General features: G+C 41.5%; 1 protein-coding gene and 1 long non-coding RNA gene across 5 annotated transcripts in view; one reads left to right on the forward strand and one right to left on the reverse strand.

Annotated features, from left to right (window-relative positions):
* The window catches only part of SEPTIN8 (septin 8), a 56980-nt gene that overhangs the window by 2922 nt on the left and 38158 nt on the right, over positions 1-15900 (reverse strand). Inside the window, exons 5-10 of one of the 4 annotated variants that reach the window (XM_081179854.1) lie at positions 15362-15523; positions 13276-13372; positions 11232-11400; positions 10822-10954; positions 9297-9487; positions 275-3968 (exon numbers count right to left, since the gene is read on the reverse strand). In XM_081179854.1, the coding sequence (XP_081035980.1) occupies positions 3965-3968; positions 9297-9487; positions 10822-10954; positions 11232-11400; positions 13276-13372; positions 15362-15523 (756 nt within the window). In that variant the 3' untranslated portion in view covers positions 275-3964. Of the gene's footprint in view, positions 1-274; positions 3969-6469; positions 8068-9190; positions 9488-10821; positions 10955-11231; positions 11401-13275; positions 13373-15361; positions 15524-15900 lie in introns of those variants that run through there. The other 3 variants (XM_081179853.1, XM_081179852.1, XM_081179855.1) reach the window with 3 other exon arrangements.
* LOC308579180 lies at positions 4296-6364 on the forward strand. Its single transcript, XR_014004351.1, has 2 exons — positions 4296-4390; positions 5240-6364. It is a non-coding gene; the product is annotated as an uncharacterized lncRNA (long non-coding RNA).

Genomic DNA, 15900 nt, shown 5'->3' on the forward strand with positions numbered 1-15900 from the left:
CAAAATGATATATAAGTATGTAATATCACCCAATGCAACTGTTTGAAAACCCAGACAAACCCTAATTCCAAGTGTTTGTGTATGTAAAATGGTCTGGAGCCACCAAGATCAGTGAAATTATGGTTTCATCCCATCAGTTTAAGGAGATGATAGAGCAGAGCTTTACATGCAAACTGCATTTGTTAAATTATTCCTCCCCCCCCCCCCAATTATACTGGTCTAATTCATATAGGTTGAAAGCAATATATATATATCAAAATAAAAAGACCAGAACTCAAAATAAAATGTAACATTTAATAAAAAGAAAGAAGTACAAAGGAAACTGAAAAAGTGAAAGCTTAAAAAAACCCACTTGTAAAACAAAAATGAGAGTGACATGTTAGCAATTCATGAAATCAATTCCATAAGTTTTCCTGTTGCCTCCTTGTAAGTTTCATTCAGTACGATCTTCCAGGTGGAAATAACTGCTTTGCTCCAATCAAAATATGCAAACTACAAAATGAATAGTCATCTAAAATATGCAAGCTTGAAAACAGAAAAATATGCATGTTCACTGGAAAGTGGTCTTTCCATTCGTCAAACTACATACAGAACGGAGAGATTTGAACAGATTGTTGTCTTCCTGTTTTTCTTACCTCACACATAAGAGGTGAATCTTCAAGCTTAGTTTTAAGAATTAATTTAAGATTAGTGTCACATTGTAATAACCAGGAACTTATTAAATAAGAAATAACATATAGAACCTACTATATGCAATTTGGTCTCATACAAAAAATGCAAAGTCAAGTACTATCCCAGCTGAGAAAAATGATACTGGTTTCTACTGGGGAAGACTATTGCAGAAAGTTTAACAAAGAGATTGAGGCCAGCAAACGCTGAGGCCAGTATTTCACTAAAAATGACAAAATGGTCAGCACAACATAAAGGTACAAACACACAAACATACATACATACATATATATATATATATATAAAATTGTATTTAATATATTGTTACATACATTCTGAATGTCTTCATCAGAAATATATTGCCATTATGGCCATGTGTCTACATGTTTTATCTTTTCATTATTGCTACCACTTTTTCATAAACTTTCAAATAGGGCTGAAACAAAGTGATTGCCAGGAAGCCAATCAGAAAGAAAATATTTGCATAGATGATCTTGCTGCCTTATGCAACTGTTGGAAAACTTACCATGCTATATTAGTTTGCATATCTGATTTTAAAAACCACACCTTTATTCCACAACCCTGCAGCTTTGTTCATATTAATTAATTTCCAGGCTCATGAGAAATCTTGTTTCCACACAAGCGAACATGGTTTGCTTTTGCAACTTTAACCGATCGTGTGTCAGGATTGTCATCGTGTACATAATGCAGCATATTTGATCCTGTGCACAACCATTCCCCCTTCCCTACTATTTTGAAAGCTAATATTTTAGAAAATATATTTAGCTTAATAGAGGCACAGCCTTTTTATTTATTTATTAAAGTCAGATTACTACAAATGCCTAAAAAAATGGTTAACTATCCACTATACCACCCTTAGGTGGGTCTGCTATTAAACAGTACCAGTATAATTTTTTCATGAGGTTTTTTTTACAATTATCAAGTAATACTGTAACATATTTTTCAATATATTCAGACGTTGTCCTTTTAAGAGAAAAACAAACAAGCAAACAAAAGACAGGGTTTCAATATCTGAGCATGTGTAATGGGCTTCTGTGGGAAAAGATGAGGAACCTTAGACCTGGACTATAGCTAAATGCTACTTTGAGACAGGCAAGAAAAGATGCCTTTTGCTCTTTTAAAAATTAAAAACCGGCTATGCTACAGCATTGAAGAGAACTGAAGTCAAAGGTTAAATTAATTCCATAGCAAAAAAGAGATGTGAACTGTCACTTAACATTACACAGAGACGGGGGGAGGTGGTGGTGGGGAACTGTGTGACCCTTGGCTTGTCCATGTCTCCCTGTGGGTGACAGGTGCATCCCAGGTTTGCACAATACAGCAGAAAAGAACTGGCAGGAGACTCTCAGGCTGTGTACACATTATTGGCTTAAAACGCAAGGTGGTTGTTCTTTTCCACTGTGTTTCAAAACTGCATTTGCATGCTGTTGTACACATCAGCATGGCTTGGTATATTGTTCCCACCTGAATGTTCCCACTTGAGGTTGGAGACAGGAAAGGGATACTTTTACCCAAGGAGCAGTTCTCAGCTCAGATGGGAGCTGGCTTGGCGGGGCTGGGGCGGGCAGGAATAAAAATGCAGTCTTCCACAAGGAGCTACAGGCTTTGTGCATCCATGACTTCTCAAACCAGTGGTGGGAGCCCACTGAATGCAGAGGAAACAGGAGTGTGTGTACACAAGCCTTAGTAGGTCTTCCAGCCTCCCATCTGTACTTCTCTATGCAAACAAGCTCTTACAGCTAGCTGTGAATATGGGTTTTCTCACCAAAGCTTCTGGAAAGAATAAAATGTGATGTTCAACAACATTGTGGAAGTTCATAGATGACCTGAGAAATCTTTGCCCTGCAGCCCAATTAGTGTTAAGTGGGCCGTGCAACTCATGTTTCCTCACTACAGGGAGATCTGCTGGACATGGAACTTTGCCATTTTCACTTTTAATTCATGAAGGTGTCCAACATATATTTGCATCCCCACTCACAGCAAGCAACCCTGCTGGATCTCAGGGTTGCCTGTCTAGCAGGCTGAGATGCTCCTAAAAGTTGCAGTCATTTCACAAGCCCTTGTCTCAATGCATCCTTCCACAAAGCACGTGGCAAAAAGGCATGATACATTTGGAAAAGCAAATCATGTTAAGGAGCCCGCTTAATTTCGTCTAAAGAGGCTTTTTTGGATTTGGTCAACTCATGTGCGTGAGCTTGGCTAAAGAATGTAAATCTGCACAAAGACATTGTCTTAAAAATATTCACATCTAGGTGTTTGCAGGATTACTTTAACTGATAGCTGCCTTCAGTTCAAGAAGTACAGGGAATTCTTTCTATCAAAGCCATTTTTACTGATTGTTTCACCGCCACCATAAAAAGGAGAACATCTCCTTCCAGCCACTGAAATATCCAAATCCTGTTTGTTTTTACAGTCATTTTGGGATAGTCAAAATCAACAGGTTTAAAAAATGGGAGCAGCATTAAAGGCAGAAGTAGAATCCAGAGTGGAGATGGATGCAGAGAGTGATTTATAAACATTAACTGCAATTTTCTAGGTTCTACTTTTGATTATGGAATTGTAATTTATTTTATTTATTATTAAAAATAATAAGTTTGAGGATGAACATCTACTCAAGACAGGAGCATACACTAGTGAAAGAAAAGGAACTACTGTTTAATAAGGAGTTGCACTTCAGCAACATAATATAAATAGCAGAACAATATACAAGATGTTTGTCTTATTTAAACTGCACACTAGTGTGCACGTTATGAAGTAGAAACTGCCTTCTTCAAATAATAAATTTAAAGTGTCACTTCAAGCTCGTAATGCATTCAGATTGCAATTTTTGTTAAAAATAAAATATTGGTGATATTTAACCTAAAATAAATTTGAAAAATGAAAATAAACAGGTTCCCAACAGAAACTTTTATATGGAACTCTTTCATCAAGATTGCATTTTTAAAAATGTATTAGATCTAGTTAGGGCCATTTTATAAATAGATAGTAATTTATTGGGTTTAAAACAAATTAAACCCTTGACATTTCAGAACTAGCAACACGAGTATTTTCCACAGGGAATCTGCAAAGACAAGGCAAATGTTTTCTTAAAAACGTTAACATCCTGCACAGTCACAATCCAGTCACTGAAAAACGCACCAGATGGTCAGTTTGTCTTTCATGCTGTTTCACTTGCACAATGGTATGACAGAAGGATTCACAAGGTGGAAAAGCAAGCAACTAAAACATATGAATGCACAGAGTCCGCTCCTGGCATACAAGTCTGTGTGTGAGATCAACTGAAACGAAAACATAAAAAGCAAAAATTAAACGATAGAAAATCAAACATAACGAAAATGTAAAGCAATATCATATACAATGTTAGTGGCAAAAAAGCAATGTGATCCTTTGGGACTTACATGCCTCACTAAACCAAGGTCTAGTGTTGTGTGAATGAGCCTCCCCAAGCCTGCGCAAAGCATCAGGCAAGTATTCTCTTCCCTTCCTCTGTTGTGCAGCCAATAGAACTTCTGCTGAGTTTAGTTTCAATTCCAGAAAATATTGGCTTAGCGTTACATATGAACCCGGTATCCTGGTTTAAATCAATCCATGGTTAGTTTCCAAACAAGCTGGCTTGTTTCACTAACCATTACTAGTTTCCAACCAGGATTGCTGGTACATATGTAATGCTAAGCTGAGTTAATTTGCAAGTTAAACTACCGTATTTTTCGCCCCATAAGACGCACTTTTTCCCCTCCAAAAATGAAGGGGAAATCGGGGTGCGTCTTATGGGGCGAATGCCTGCAAGCCTTGCGCGCCCGGCAGGAGGTCCCACCGGGTGCGCGAGGCTTGGGGCGGCAGCCTGTCGCCCGAAGCACGGGGAGCCCTCTGGAGGGCTCCCCCTGCTTCCTGCGAGTGCCTGCAAGCCTCGCGCACCCGGCGGGACCTCCTGCCGGGTGCGGGAGGCTTGGGGCGGCAGCGGACTGCTTGCCGGCATGCAGAAGCTTGGGGCGCGCTGAGCTCAGCACGCCCCAAGCTTCTAGGTGCGCGCAAGCAGTCCGCTGCCGCCCCAAGCCTGGCGCACCCAGCGGGACCTCCTGCCGGGTGCGGGAGGCTTGGGGCGGCAGCGGACTGCTTGCCGGCATGCAGAAGCTTGGGGCGCGCTGAGCTCAGCACGCCCCAAGCTTCTAGGTGCGCGCAAGCAGTCCGCTGCCGCCCCAAGCCTCGCGCACCCAGCGGGACCTCCTGCCGGGTGCGGGAGGCTTGGGGCGGCAGCGGACTGCTTGCCGGCATGCAGAAGCTTGGGGCGCGCTGACCTCAGCTTGCCCCAAGCTTCTGGATTAGCGCAGGGGTCCGCTAGCCCTGGGAGAGGCGCCCGGCTCTCCCACGCTAGCGGAGACCTTGCCGGCATGCAGAAGCTTGGGGCGCGCTGAGCTCCGCACGCCCCAAGCTCCTGGTGTAGCGCAGCGCACCTGGGGGGGAAATAAAATTTTTTTCCTTTATTTCCCCCCCTAAAATCTAGGTGCGTCTTATGGGCCGGTGCGTCTTATGGGGCGAAAAATACGGTAAGCTCAGCAGAAGTCACACTCCTGGCTGGAGAAGGAGGAAAGTGATGTGAGTGAGTCTGACACTTTGCTTGGGCTTGCGAAGGTTTGGCCACATAACATTAAACCATGGTTTAATGTTCTATGTAAACCAGACCACTCCATGATCAAAATCAAATCATTCTTGCCTTACTTTTTAAAAAAGACAAAACAAAAAATCTAATTAATTGCACTAGAGAGAAGATTTACCTGAATAACAGACCACAGGTTTTAAACTTATGAGTCATGTAGTTCAATCTCAGGCATTTCTGTTTTTAAGATCTCTGTTAGAAGGACTGGGGTCTGTTCAAGATCCTGGATTGGCGGTGGCTGACACTGGTGTTCTAGACAGGCTATTGTGACTCACTTTAGCTCATCATATTGTAAGTCATCTTGCTCAGGCTAATTGGATAGTTACACTGCTGCTCCATAAGATTCATACAGAAATATAAATAGACTGTTCACCAAAACTGCTGAATTTTTTTAAAAAAGAAAAAGAAATAGGTACTAGTACTGTTAGATAGAACTAATCATGATAACCAGGCATCTGTCAAGAGGATACGACATTATATTAAGCTTAACACAAGCACAAATCATCACCAACATTCTTAATTCACGGAAGACAAGAGGCTGAAATTTAGCATGCGTAACGAACAAAGAAGCCACTTGTATATGAGACAGAAGCCCCTACAGCAATCTTATAGCCCAATTCTGTAACTTTTCTACAACTTGTGCTAGACGTTTTAGTTTGAACTACTAGTAAGTAATGGGCAATTTATCTTACAATCGCCACCATCCACTTACCTAGGGTAAGTATGCATGGAAAAAATAGAATGCACTGTGTATTACACAGCAAATATTACATCATCTGAGACTATGTAGTTGTTGGTCAGTTCTATAGCTTAGTCACACAATCATATCATTTTTTAGAAAAAGATAAAGAATATAAATCACATAAAAACACTAAGGTTCTTTCCTTGAAGTTAAATAGTTAATGCAAAACTACTAACATTCTGAGGCAAAGCAACTTGACAGAATTTTGTAACACACATTAGCTCAGAAAGTCATTGGCTGTCAAGTTCACATCAACTTGCTTCAGGTGAGTTCCCCCCCCAACCTTGCCTACACCTTTTTCTGCACCCTCCCCACCTCTGGTACACTATATGCCACTTGCAGAATGTCATCCATTCCTCTCTTTTACACTGTAGCTGCAAGGACAACAGTTCTTGTATTACACAGATCATTAAAAATCTCTTATAAAACCTGCATTATTACTCCTAGGGCCCAAGCTGCGTGCATTGTATCTGGGCAGTAATAAGCAACTAACAGAGATCACAGATCCAAGGCGGGCTATTTGACATCCCTCACAATATTATCATTGGAGGATTCATTCACGTGGTAGAGTGATGTCACCACCACTTCCTGACAACAGTAGGAAAGAAGGATCCCCACCATGATCCTAACTCACGCAAGTTCCTTGTTTACAGATGTCACTAATCTAGCAGTGCCCTGGGTCCAGGCAGAAGTGGCTTTCATGCTACAAAGGTAAGACGTGAGCCCACTCTGGGGAATAAGAATCTGGAAAAGTTGGCAGCTAGCATCAGCTGAGCATCGTCTAGGACCCTGACCTCTAACAACAGAATGAGGATATCAACGTATGTGCTAAGCAACTTCAGGTCTACAAAGGCCTTCACAACCATGACTATAATTGCATGACAAAGAAAAATAGGACTGCGCACCCTTGCCCTGCCTCCACATCCATGCTAGCCTCTCTCCAATTCTGTCTCTGTGTTGGGGGCATGTCTGCAATGCAGGAGCCTGATGGACACGTAGGCTTTCCCTGTGAGCCAGAACCCTCAGCAAACATGGACAGACAGCATTGGGAAGTGGTGGCAGTGTGGGGCAGGAGGTACCAGCACAGTGTGACAGTCCTGCTCTCTTCCCTCACAGGCTTATTGCTGTGTGGTTCTGAATACCTGAACAGGTGAGTTGCCTCTGACTGAACTGAGGGTAGAAAAACCAGGGGCAGAGGTCTGGGGAGGCTACAGACCACAGCAGAGACCAGAATGCATGTTACATTCTCTAGAGTTAACAAAGCATCAAAACTGCCGTACTAGCCCTTGAATGGACCAGAAGGAGAAGATATGCACAACTTCTGTAGCTGGCTAGGTATGCATATGAATGCTGGCAAGTATTCATAGGCAAGCGTAGGTTGAGGAAGACGTTTCAGCGTTATCCTCGCCTTTTTAAGTACAGGACACCTTTAATCTCAAAGGCTGGACATGCAACCGTATCACAAAGAAAGACTGCATTACAGCAGATCACTGAAAACTGTCAGACGTGAATCAGAGTATATCTCATAAAACAAGCTATGGCTCTTGGATCCTAGATCAAGTAAAAGAGATGCTAAAGATGAGAGGCAGGCGTCCTCCACAGTATTAGCAAGAAAAAGAAGTATTAGCAAGAAGAAGAACAATAAATATGCCACAGAAGTTTCAGTACATTCTAAGCAGGAAAATTATTAATTTGCAGTGGAGGGATTTCATTGTCTTCAAACAATCTCGCACAGGTAGCAGGAAACTGTACTTAAATTAAAACTTGAACTGAGCTAATCATTGCCTTGTATTCTCACCTTCATTATCATTATGATGCATGGTTACCAAAAACAAGGCCTGGACCTCCATGAACTTCAATATTTTAATAAGTATAAAATACCAGGTGTAGCAAAGTAGTAGCATGGTTTTTATCCCTGTTTATCCCCATTTTGTATTGCAGCTGGCTCAACTACGAGTAGCAGCTATAAAGAGGTGATAACCTGCCGGAAGAGTACATCGGAGAAACACTTTTAGCAGCTGATTCAAAACAAAAATGTGCTTATTCGGATTGTGGAATTCGGTATCACAAGATGCAGTGTGGTCACTGGTTTAGACAGCTTTACAATGAGATCCAACAAATATATTTTGAATATGGAAGTCCTGTTTTAGTCTGCCAGTTAACAGACACTGGAGACAAAGATCAAAAGTGGTATCTCCACAATATCCTCTTTTCTAGACTTCCCAGAGACATGGCGGGCCCCTCTTTGAACTAGAAGACCTTTGATCTGCTCCAACAAGGTAATTGCTAGGGTCCCATGTACCAGTTTATCTGGAGGGATGAAACATGACTCAGTGGTAGAGAATACGCTTTGCCTGAGGGAAGGTTCCCAGTTTTATTTGTAAGATCTCCAGTTAGCAGGATCTCACACAGCAGTGTAGGAAAGATCTCTGATTGAGACTCTGGGCAGCCACTGCTTCTCAGCGTAATGGGCTGGATTGGCTAATGGTCTGACTCTGTATCAAGGCAACCACACAAGTTCATGCGGAGGTATGACACAACATGCAGCCTGAACATTAAATTTGTCCACTATAATGAGTAGACCTACATGGAGAACAGAACCTACTCTAACCAAAAATGAAATCAACTGCATTTCAAGATCCCATAGAACAAGAAACCCTGTTGGGGATGCTTAATGTCAACACTACATAAAACAATACTGATCTGTTTATATAGAACTCTCTTATTTCCCTTCCATGGTGGCCAGAAGACAAAGAATTAATACTAGTTGTGTGTGTATGTGTGTAGATATGTGTGTGTGTATATGAACTTGTTTTTGTATGAAATTGTTTTATGCTTGTTTTCATTGTTAATGAACTTCAGGAAAAAGTGACAAGACTATCCTGGGGCCAGAAGAGGCATTTACTGGATCAATCTTCATTAGTCTAAGATGGAGGTCTTTTCCCTCCTTAAATCTTTGGTATGGTTGCGAAACTACGGCTAAAATTTATACAACATTTCCTTGGCTTATTCTGTTAGAACGGGAAATTGGGGCTTCTTTATAATTCTGGAAATTGTCTAAACCACTTCTTAAGCCCCTCCTCATTCCTTCCCACCACTTAAAAAAAAAATAGTAACTCATCTGTTGCAATATTTTTAGATGACTTGACTTGGGTGTGAATGTCTTGGGAAAGGATGGAAACAAAGTGAAGCTCATGTCAAACTGCTTACTTTTTCTTGTCTTTGTCCTTCTTCAGCGGCTGCTGTGAAGTGGCTTGCAGAGACTGACACTGCAGGGTTTCAACTGCCACTTTCCTCCTGTTGAAGGCGTTCATCTCCTCCTCCAGCTCTCTTCTCTTCTCCTCCACTTTCCTCTTCTCTTCCTGATGCATTCTTTTTAGATGTTCAAACTTCTCATGCAGCTGGCCAAAGGAGGGGAGGAAAAAACCCAGTCAGCGCTGCCTCCACTGCCAGGAAGTAGAACCCAATCCTGACCTACAGCAGGGCACTACCATCCAAGCAAGTGTGTCCTATAGGTCACCACAGAGGGCAGAGTTAAACCCTAATGAGAAACACAGGTGTCCCTTCTGGATCCAGCACTGCTCTGATTAACATCTACGTAATGGATCCATGTGGGATGGACTAATTCTGCTTCTCAATACACCTGCATACCACCATGGGAAGAATAATCTGCCTGACTTGTGCGGGTTCTTTCCACAGACATCAGTGGAGCGACCACTATAGTGAAAACAGCAATTCCTCCACTCCATTAATATATGGCCTGGCCCTTAGTTCCAGCTGAAGAACAAAGGTTTACAATTATTTGACACCCACTTGCCTGACCTTCATGTGTCAGATTAGCCCCCTGTGCTCCTGAAGGATAGAAACATGCCTTCATGATTACAGTGGTGCCTCATGTTACGTACTTAATCCGTTCCGGAGGTCCATTCGTAACAGGAAACTGCTTGTAACATGAGACATGCTTTCCCTAATGGCGCCTCCCACTGCTTCTGCACCGCCGGAGCGCAACTTCCGCTCGCATCCTGGGGCAAAGGTCAACAAGGGGCATCTACTTCCGGGTTAGCGGATCATGTAACCCACAGCATTCGTAAGGGGGGAGGTACGTAACACGAGGTGCCACTGTAGTTGAAAGGTTTCTTTTACAAAAAATGAAGCAGCTCATAGCTAGGGTAAGATAATGCTGGAGGTATGACATGGATGCAGTCATTTTGGGATTATTTCATCTAGGTTTTAGATACTGAAAGCCCTGGAGTAGATCTTAATAAATTCAAACACAAAAATTCAGAAGTTTTAAGACTTTCCCCCACAGCTTTCATATCAAATAAAAATTCCTAAGTTGGAGCCAGCCTATTAAATGAATTGGAAGTTTCTCACACACAAAAAGTAAGGAATATACTACTGCAATGTATAGTCAAGAGCAACAGATTAGATGACCTTTAAAATGGATTAAACAATTAGGGAGCAACCCTAACCCTCTAATGCATTCCCCACAGAATGAATGTCCCTTTAATGCTCCCAGAAGGATCTGGCTGCTCATATCAATGGAGACAGAATGCTGGATTTGACAGGCCTCTGTCGGATCCAGCAAGGAAGTTCTCATTTTCTTTGATTCTCAAGTGCTGGAATATTGTAATTGTAGTGTCATAGGTATACATACTCACACTCACACCCACCCACCCCCTGATACTTTTGGCCATATGAATCTGTGGCCCAGATTCCATTCTCTGCCACTCACTTCTCTCTCCTTTTCTTTCAGTTCCAACTCTGTTTCCTTGACCTTGTTCACAAACATTTGCCTCATTTCTTCCTCTTTCTTCTGCAACTCACAGAGGAATTCTTTTCTCTTGGTCTCATAGGTTTCTTGAAGGCTGGTTAAGACACAAAAGACACAAACCTCAAATCACGTAGATGTTAAAAGGTGCTGAAAAACAACGGAAGACAATAAGCAGCTATAAAGCTACACCTGCGTATATGTGCTGCGCATGCATGTGTCATAGAGGGAGGCGGTGAGGCATTAAGGACATGACACATTACTGTCTTCCTGCTTACAAGAGTGCCCCAGATTCTGACAGAACTTGCAGCCTTCACACACCTGTACAGGTATTCCAGCGGAAAGCAAGAATGGAGAGGATGATGCTCTCTCACCTGAAAGGCTGGCTGTCAGGATCAGTATCTTTGAAGCCCATTTCTTCTAGCTTACACCGCCTGTAAAGCTCGTAGTGGCGAGTGTGAGTTTGCTCCCGCAGATCTTCCATGTTGACACGGATCAGCATCTCTCGCAGCTTTACAAAGTCACAGTGGCTTTCATTCTCAACTGAGCAAATGAAGAGAAGGAGCGTAGCCATTGAAAAAAAATGGATGGTTTATACCAGGGGTCAGCAAACTTTTTCAGCAGGGGGCCGGTCCACTGTTCCTTAGACCTTGTGGGGGACGGACTATATTTTTTGGCAGAAAATGAACGAATTCCTAGGGCCCCCCCCAAATTACCCAGAGATGCATTTTAAATAAAAGCACACATTCTACTCATGTAAAAACATGCTGATTCCTGGAGTGTCCGCAGGCCGGATTTAGAAGGCCATTGGGCTGGATCCGGCCCCTGGGCCTTAGTTTGCCTACCCATGGTTTATACACACCAACTTGACTCAAAATCCTGGGGTTTCCTTTGTTGGTGTAACGTTCTAAGCAGAATTGAAGGAGTGTTTCCTCCGTTAAGAGGACAGCTTCGTGCCGTCCGATTAGCAAACCTTATAACACAATCCTATGCAAATTTACTCAGAGGTCACCCTTGGGTACAAAAGGGGCTTACTCTCTAGCAATTGCATTTCGGATTGCTGCCTCTGTATAAATAAATATGGAATGCAGGATATCATCCATATTATTGTTATGATGATTTATTGTTTTAGGCTTGTTTATTTGGAAGCAGGAAATGATTGTGTCTGGTACCTATTTGAGTGAAACTGTTTTTTTAAAAAAATGTTTTTCATTTCTTTATTATGGTATTTATATATCACTAGCTTCTAACAAAAATATTGTGGTTGGTGGTACACACCAAAAAAGTAATATAAAATCATCAAAACATCATAAAATAAAAAGTACAGAACCAACAATGAACTGAATAAATTTTCTAAAAATACCTGATGAAACAAAAATGTTTTTAACAGATAAACACCAGAATTTTAGGTGCCTGTCTAATTTAATCAGGAACAGTCTTCTAAAACTACTGGTGCCACTATGCTTGAAAGCCTTGGTTTAAGGAGCAGCTTAGTTGAGTATGTAGCATGAATTTGTGGCAGCCATGAGGGTGCTTTTGTATCCTTGTATTCAACTGTATTTTAATTGTGTATTGATGTATTTATTGCATTATTACCATCTGCTTTTGATTTATATTAATAGATCACCTGAAGTATTGTTTAATTGTTTTTGTATTTATATATAATTTATTTGTAATGTATATATGCAATTGTTTTATAAATGTATTAATTGTATTGTAAAATCACTTTGGGATTCTTCATAGGAAGCAATTAATAAATGAAAAAATAGCAACAGCATCTGTTTTTAATACACTTTGCTATCTTTGGGAACCACTTTTAGCTCAACTTTGTTGTTGGAAAATCAGCTTACAAAAACAAATGTAAAATAAAATACCACAGAGCCTTGCCAGATCAGCATGCAAATTTTTCGTGTGTGCTTTTAAAGTCCCCCCCCCCTTGGGAACATTTCCACAGATGCTGCAACTGACAAATAATCAGTAAAAATAAAAAATGTATAATGACACAATAAAATACCAGCCTAACAATGAAAACAGAGAACAGCCATCAAAATAAACTGCCAGGTGCTAAAAATTAGATGGTGCCAAGCACAATTAGGGGGAAAAACCTAATTGTCATCTAAAGGTGACATGATAGAAATGTTCTTTAGGAAAGACTTTTATAGGAAAGAGGACTGTGACATTCCCTGGAGCTGAGGGCAAGCTGACTTTGGCATAAAACTGAACATTAGTAAATCCATTGGGCTAGTCATACTCTGGGTAGGTCTACTGGAATTAATGGTCCATTAGTCATGTCCATTCATTTCAATGGGTTTACTCCGAGTACGAATAATGATGACTACAGCCCATACAGCTACAAGAGCAGGAAACAATCAAGGAAAGTTTACACAACACTGTCAAGAGGCTTGGCTTCCGACTTACCTTGTACCACACCCCAAGGATATTGCCGAGCCCTCACCATTTTATTTCCAACCTTTACCTCTTCTGTGCTTCCTACAACAGCAAACGGCAGATGAGCCTAAAATGACACATAACCATGGAATTCAGTGCAAAATATAAAATGTCATTTGCGCCCTCAGCCTCAGTTCAACTCCTCATAGCACAGAATCACATTTCCCACATCTGTGGTATTGGCATTTTTGCTGACAGCAGAACTGCAAAGAAAGAAACTTATTCTGAAAAAACTTCTGCTGTTACACTAAAACAAGACAAGGGGGGGGGACCTAGCATTTTCAACTATAAACCAAGAACTGAAGATTTCACACAGTCACTTTCTCCACGAACAACCTTTGCCAAAAAGAATGCTTTTGGGTAGATTATATATTCCATATCCCACCTGACTCTTCATTGCTCAGATGTATACTATCACGTTGCTTGTTCAGGGCTTCCATAGATGGGACTCATGGGGTGAATCCTGACCATTAAATAACTGTAGGCAAGCTACTGCCCAAGCAAGAGGTTTTGCTTCAATGACCGCTTATATCTGAGATAATAGTAATCGTATTGATCCACCCAACAGGGTCTTTATATGGACACAACTCAAAGTCGAAGGAAGGAAGGAAGGAAGGAAGGAAGGAAGGAAGGAAGGAAGGAAGGAAGGTACTCTGGATGTCTGGTATTCCTACTCACTCAGCTTCCACAATCCACAGCTTAATCAGGTATAGGAAGAGGCAACTTGTAGATCCTGTCACATACACAGTATGTTTAGAGATAGCATTGCAATTTCACTCCCCATTCCAAAGTTGAGTGTGAAAGGGATGTTCCATATCTCCACTCTGGCACTGTCTGCTGTTATGAAGTTGACCATAGTGCAAGCTTAAGCAAGAGACATTTTAAAAAGAGTGTCCAGTTCAGGTAATTGGGTTGTGTAGGACTATTTGTGTACCACAGTTCAGCATTTTATTTACTGGGAAAGTACTAAGTAATTTTGGTAATACCCATGAGTATTTATTGTATATGATGATAGCTGTGACAGAAAAGTTTGTTTTTCCTAGGGCTGGTTGGGCCCCCAAGTATTTTCTTTTTCTTTTCCCCATGCCAGAAAAGGATTAATGTATGACAGCCTCTGATTGGCTGAGGTTCAGGGTGGGGAGTTGAAAAGGAGAGGATTTGGAGAAAGGGAGGGGGTTTTGGAGTAGGTTGGGATTGAGGGTGGGAGGATAGGCAGGAAGAGAGGGAGTGAGAGTTGGTTCTGGGTAGAAGCATCCACTCTGAGGAAAATATCACAAGCTAGAGAAAGAAGTCTCTGAGCTTAGTGTGAAGGAAAGTGTGTGGTGTCCTGTAAGAGTAATTAGGCCAGGAATTAACTGGGAGGCTGAGGCTGAGCCAGAAGAAGTAGAAGCCGTGAGAATACAGTCTACTTAGGACTCATTCCAGTCAGGAGGGGAGATATTCTTCTAGTATTAGAAGACTCCCAAACCAGTGAAACCTTGGGTCTATTACTTGGAGTACCTCAGGAGTAGGGTTGTCTAAGGGGTGTGTAACTGATAGAAAGTACCACCTTGTTAAGAACCAAAGTATTAAGTGTGAAACAACTGAGAAAACCTTGAAGTGAAATAACATTGCAAACTGAAGTATCCTAAGTTTTATCCACTCGTGTCATAAACTTCCTTGTTAAATAAAATCGTTATTGTTTATTTGAACAAATCCTGCCTGAGACTCCTAATTATTAAGTTTTACCTCATGCAAGTCCCCCACAAGATAATCTGAGGCAGTTTGAGGGAATTTGTGGAAGTGGTGTTCTGTGAGGTGGGCACATTCTATTTTTAAGTGAGTGCGCCCCAACAGCGCCAGGGGAAAAAGGGCCACCGCGCCGTCGCAATAGCCAACCCAACAAGATCCCACTGCTTCCTTATACAACAAGGAGTGCTCCACTGAGAAATGGGAGGAATAGCACCAAAGCACTACTACAAATAGAGTCTACCAGTTCACACAACCTTCAGTTTTGATATGCCACTGCTATCAATACAAAACTATAAAAACTTGTTGCAGTAAGCACATTACTCACATTCATCACAGAGTTAATCTCAGCCACAGCATCATCATCCGTGGGGAACTGATAGATCTGGACTCCATTGCTAACCAGTTCGCTCATGATCTTAATCTTAAACTTGTGCAACTCGCTCTTGGAAATGGTGTCAGCTTTGGCAATTATAGGGATAATGTTCACCTGCAAAAGAAATAAAACCAATGGAAGTATTTCCCCCCCCGAAAGAGTTTTGGAGGCCTGTCATTAATTGTACTGTGTTAAGGATACCAGGGTCCCCCAACCTCATTTGTATAAGCACATTAAATTAGGTCTCCGCTCTTCTTTAATATCCCGTTGCCACCAATCCACCCATTTCAAAACCTCCTAGTAGTGCGTATAGTTGAAATTAAGTTAGCCCTGTTCATTAATTTCAATAGGTCTACTCTTGAGTAAAAGCTAACTGAATACAAGCTGTCTGGAGCACCAGCTAAGAGCAGAATGTTGCTTAGAATTGTGAATGCAATTCTGTCACATCAAACAGTTGAACTAGCAAGTGTTACCACTCAAGCATGGAGTAG

This window comes from Podarcis bocagei, assembly GCF_964188305.1.
Source record: "Podarcis bocagei genome assembly, chromosome: 2".
Lineage (NCBI taxonomy): Eukaryota > Metazoa > Chordata > Lepidosauria > Squamata > Lacertidae > Podarcis > Podarcis bocagei.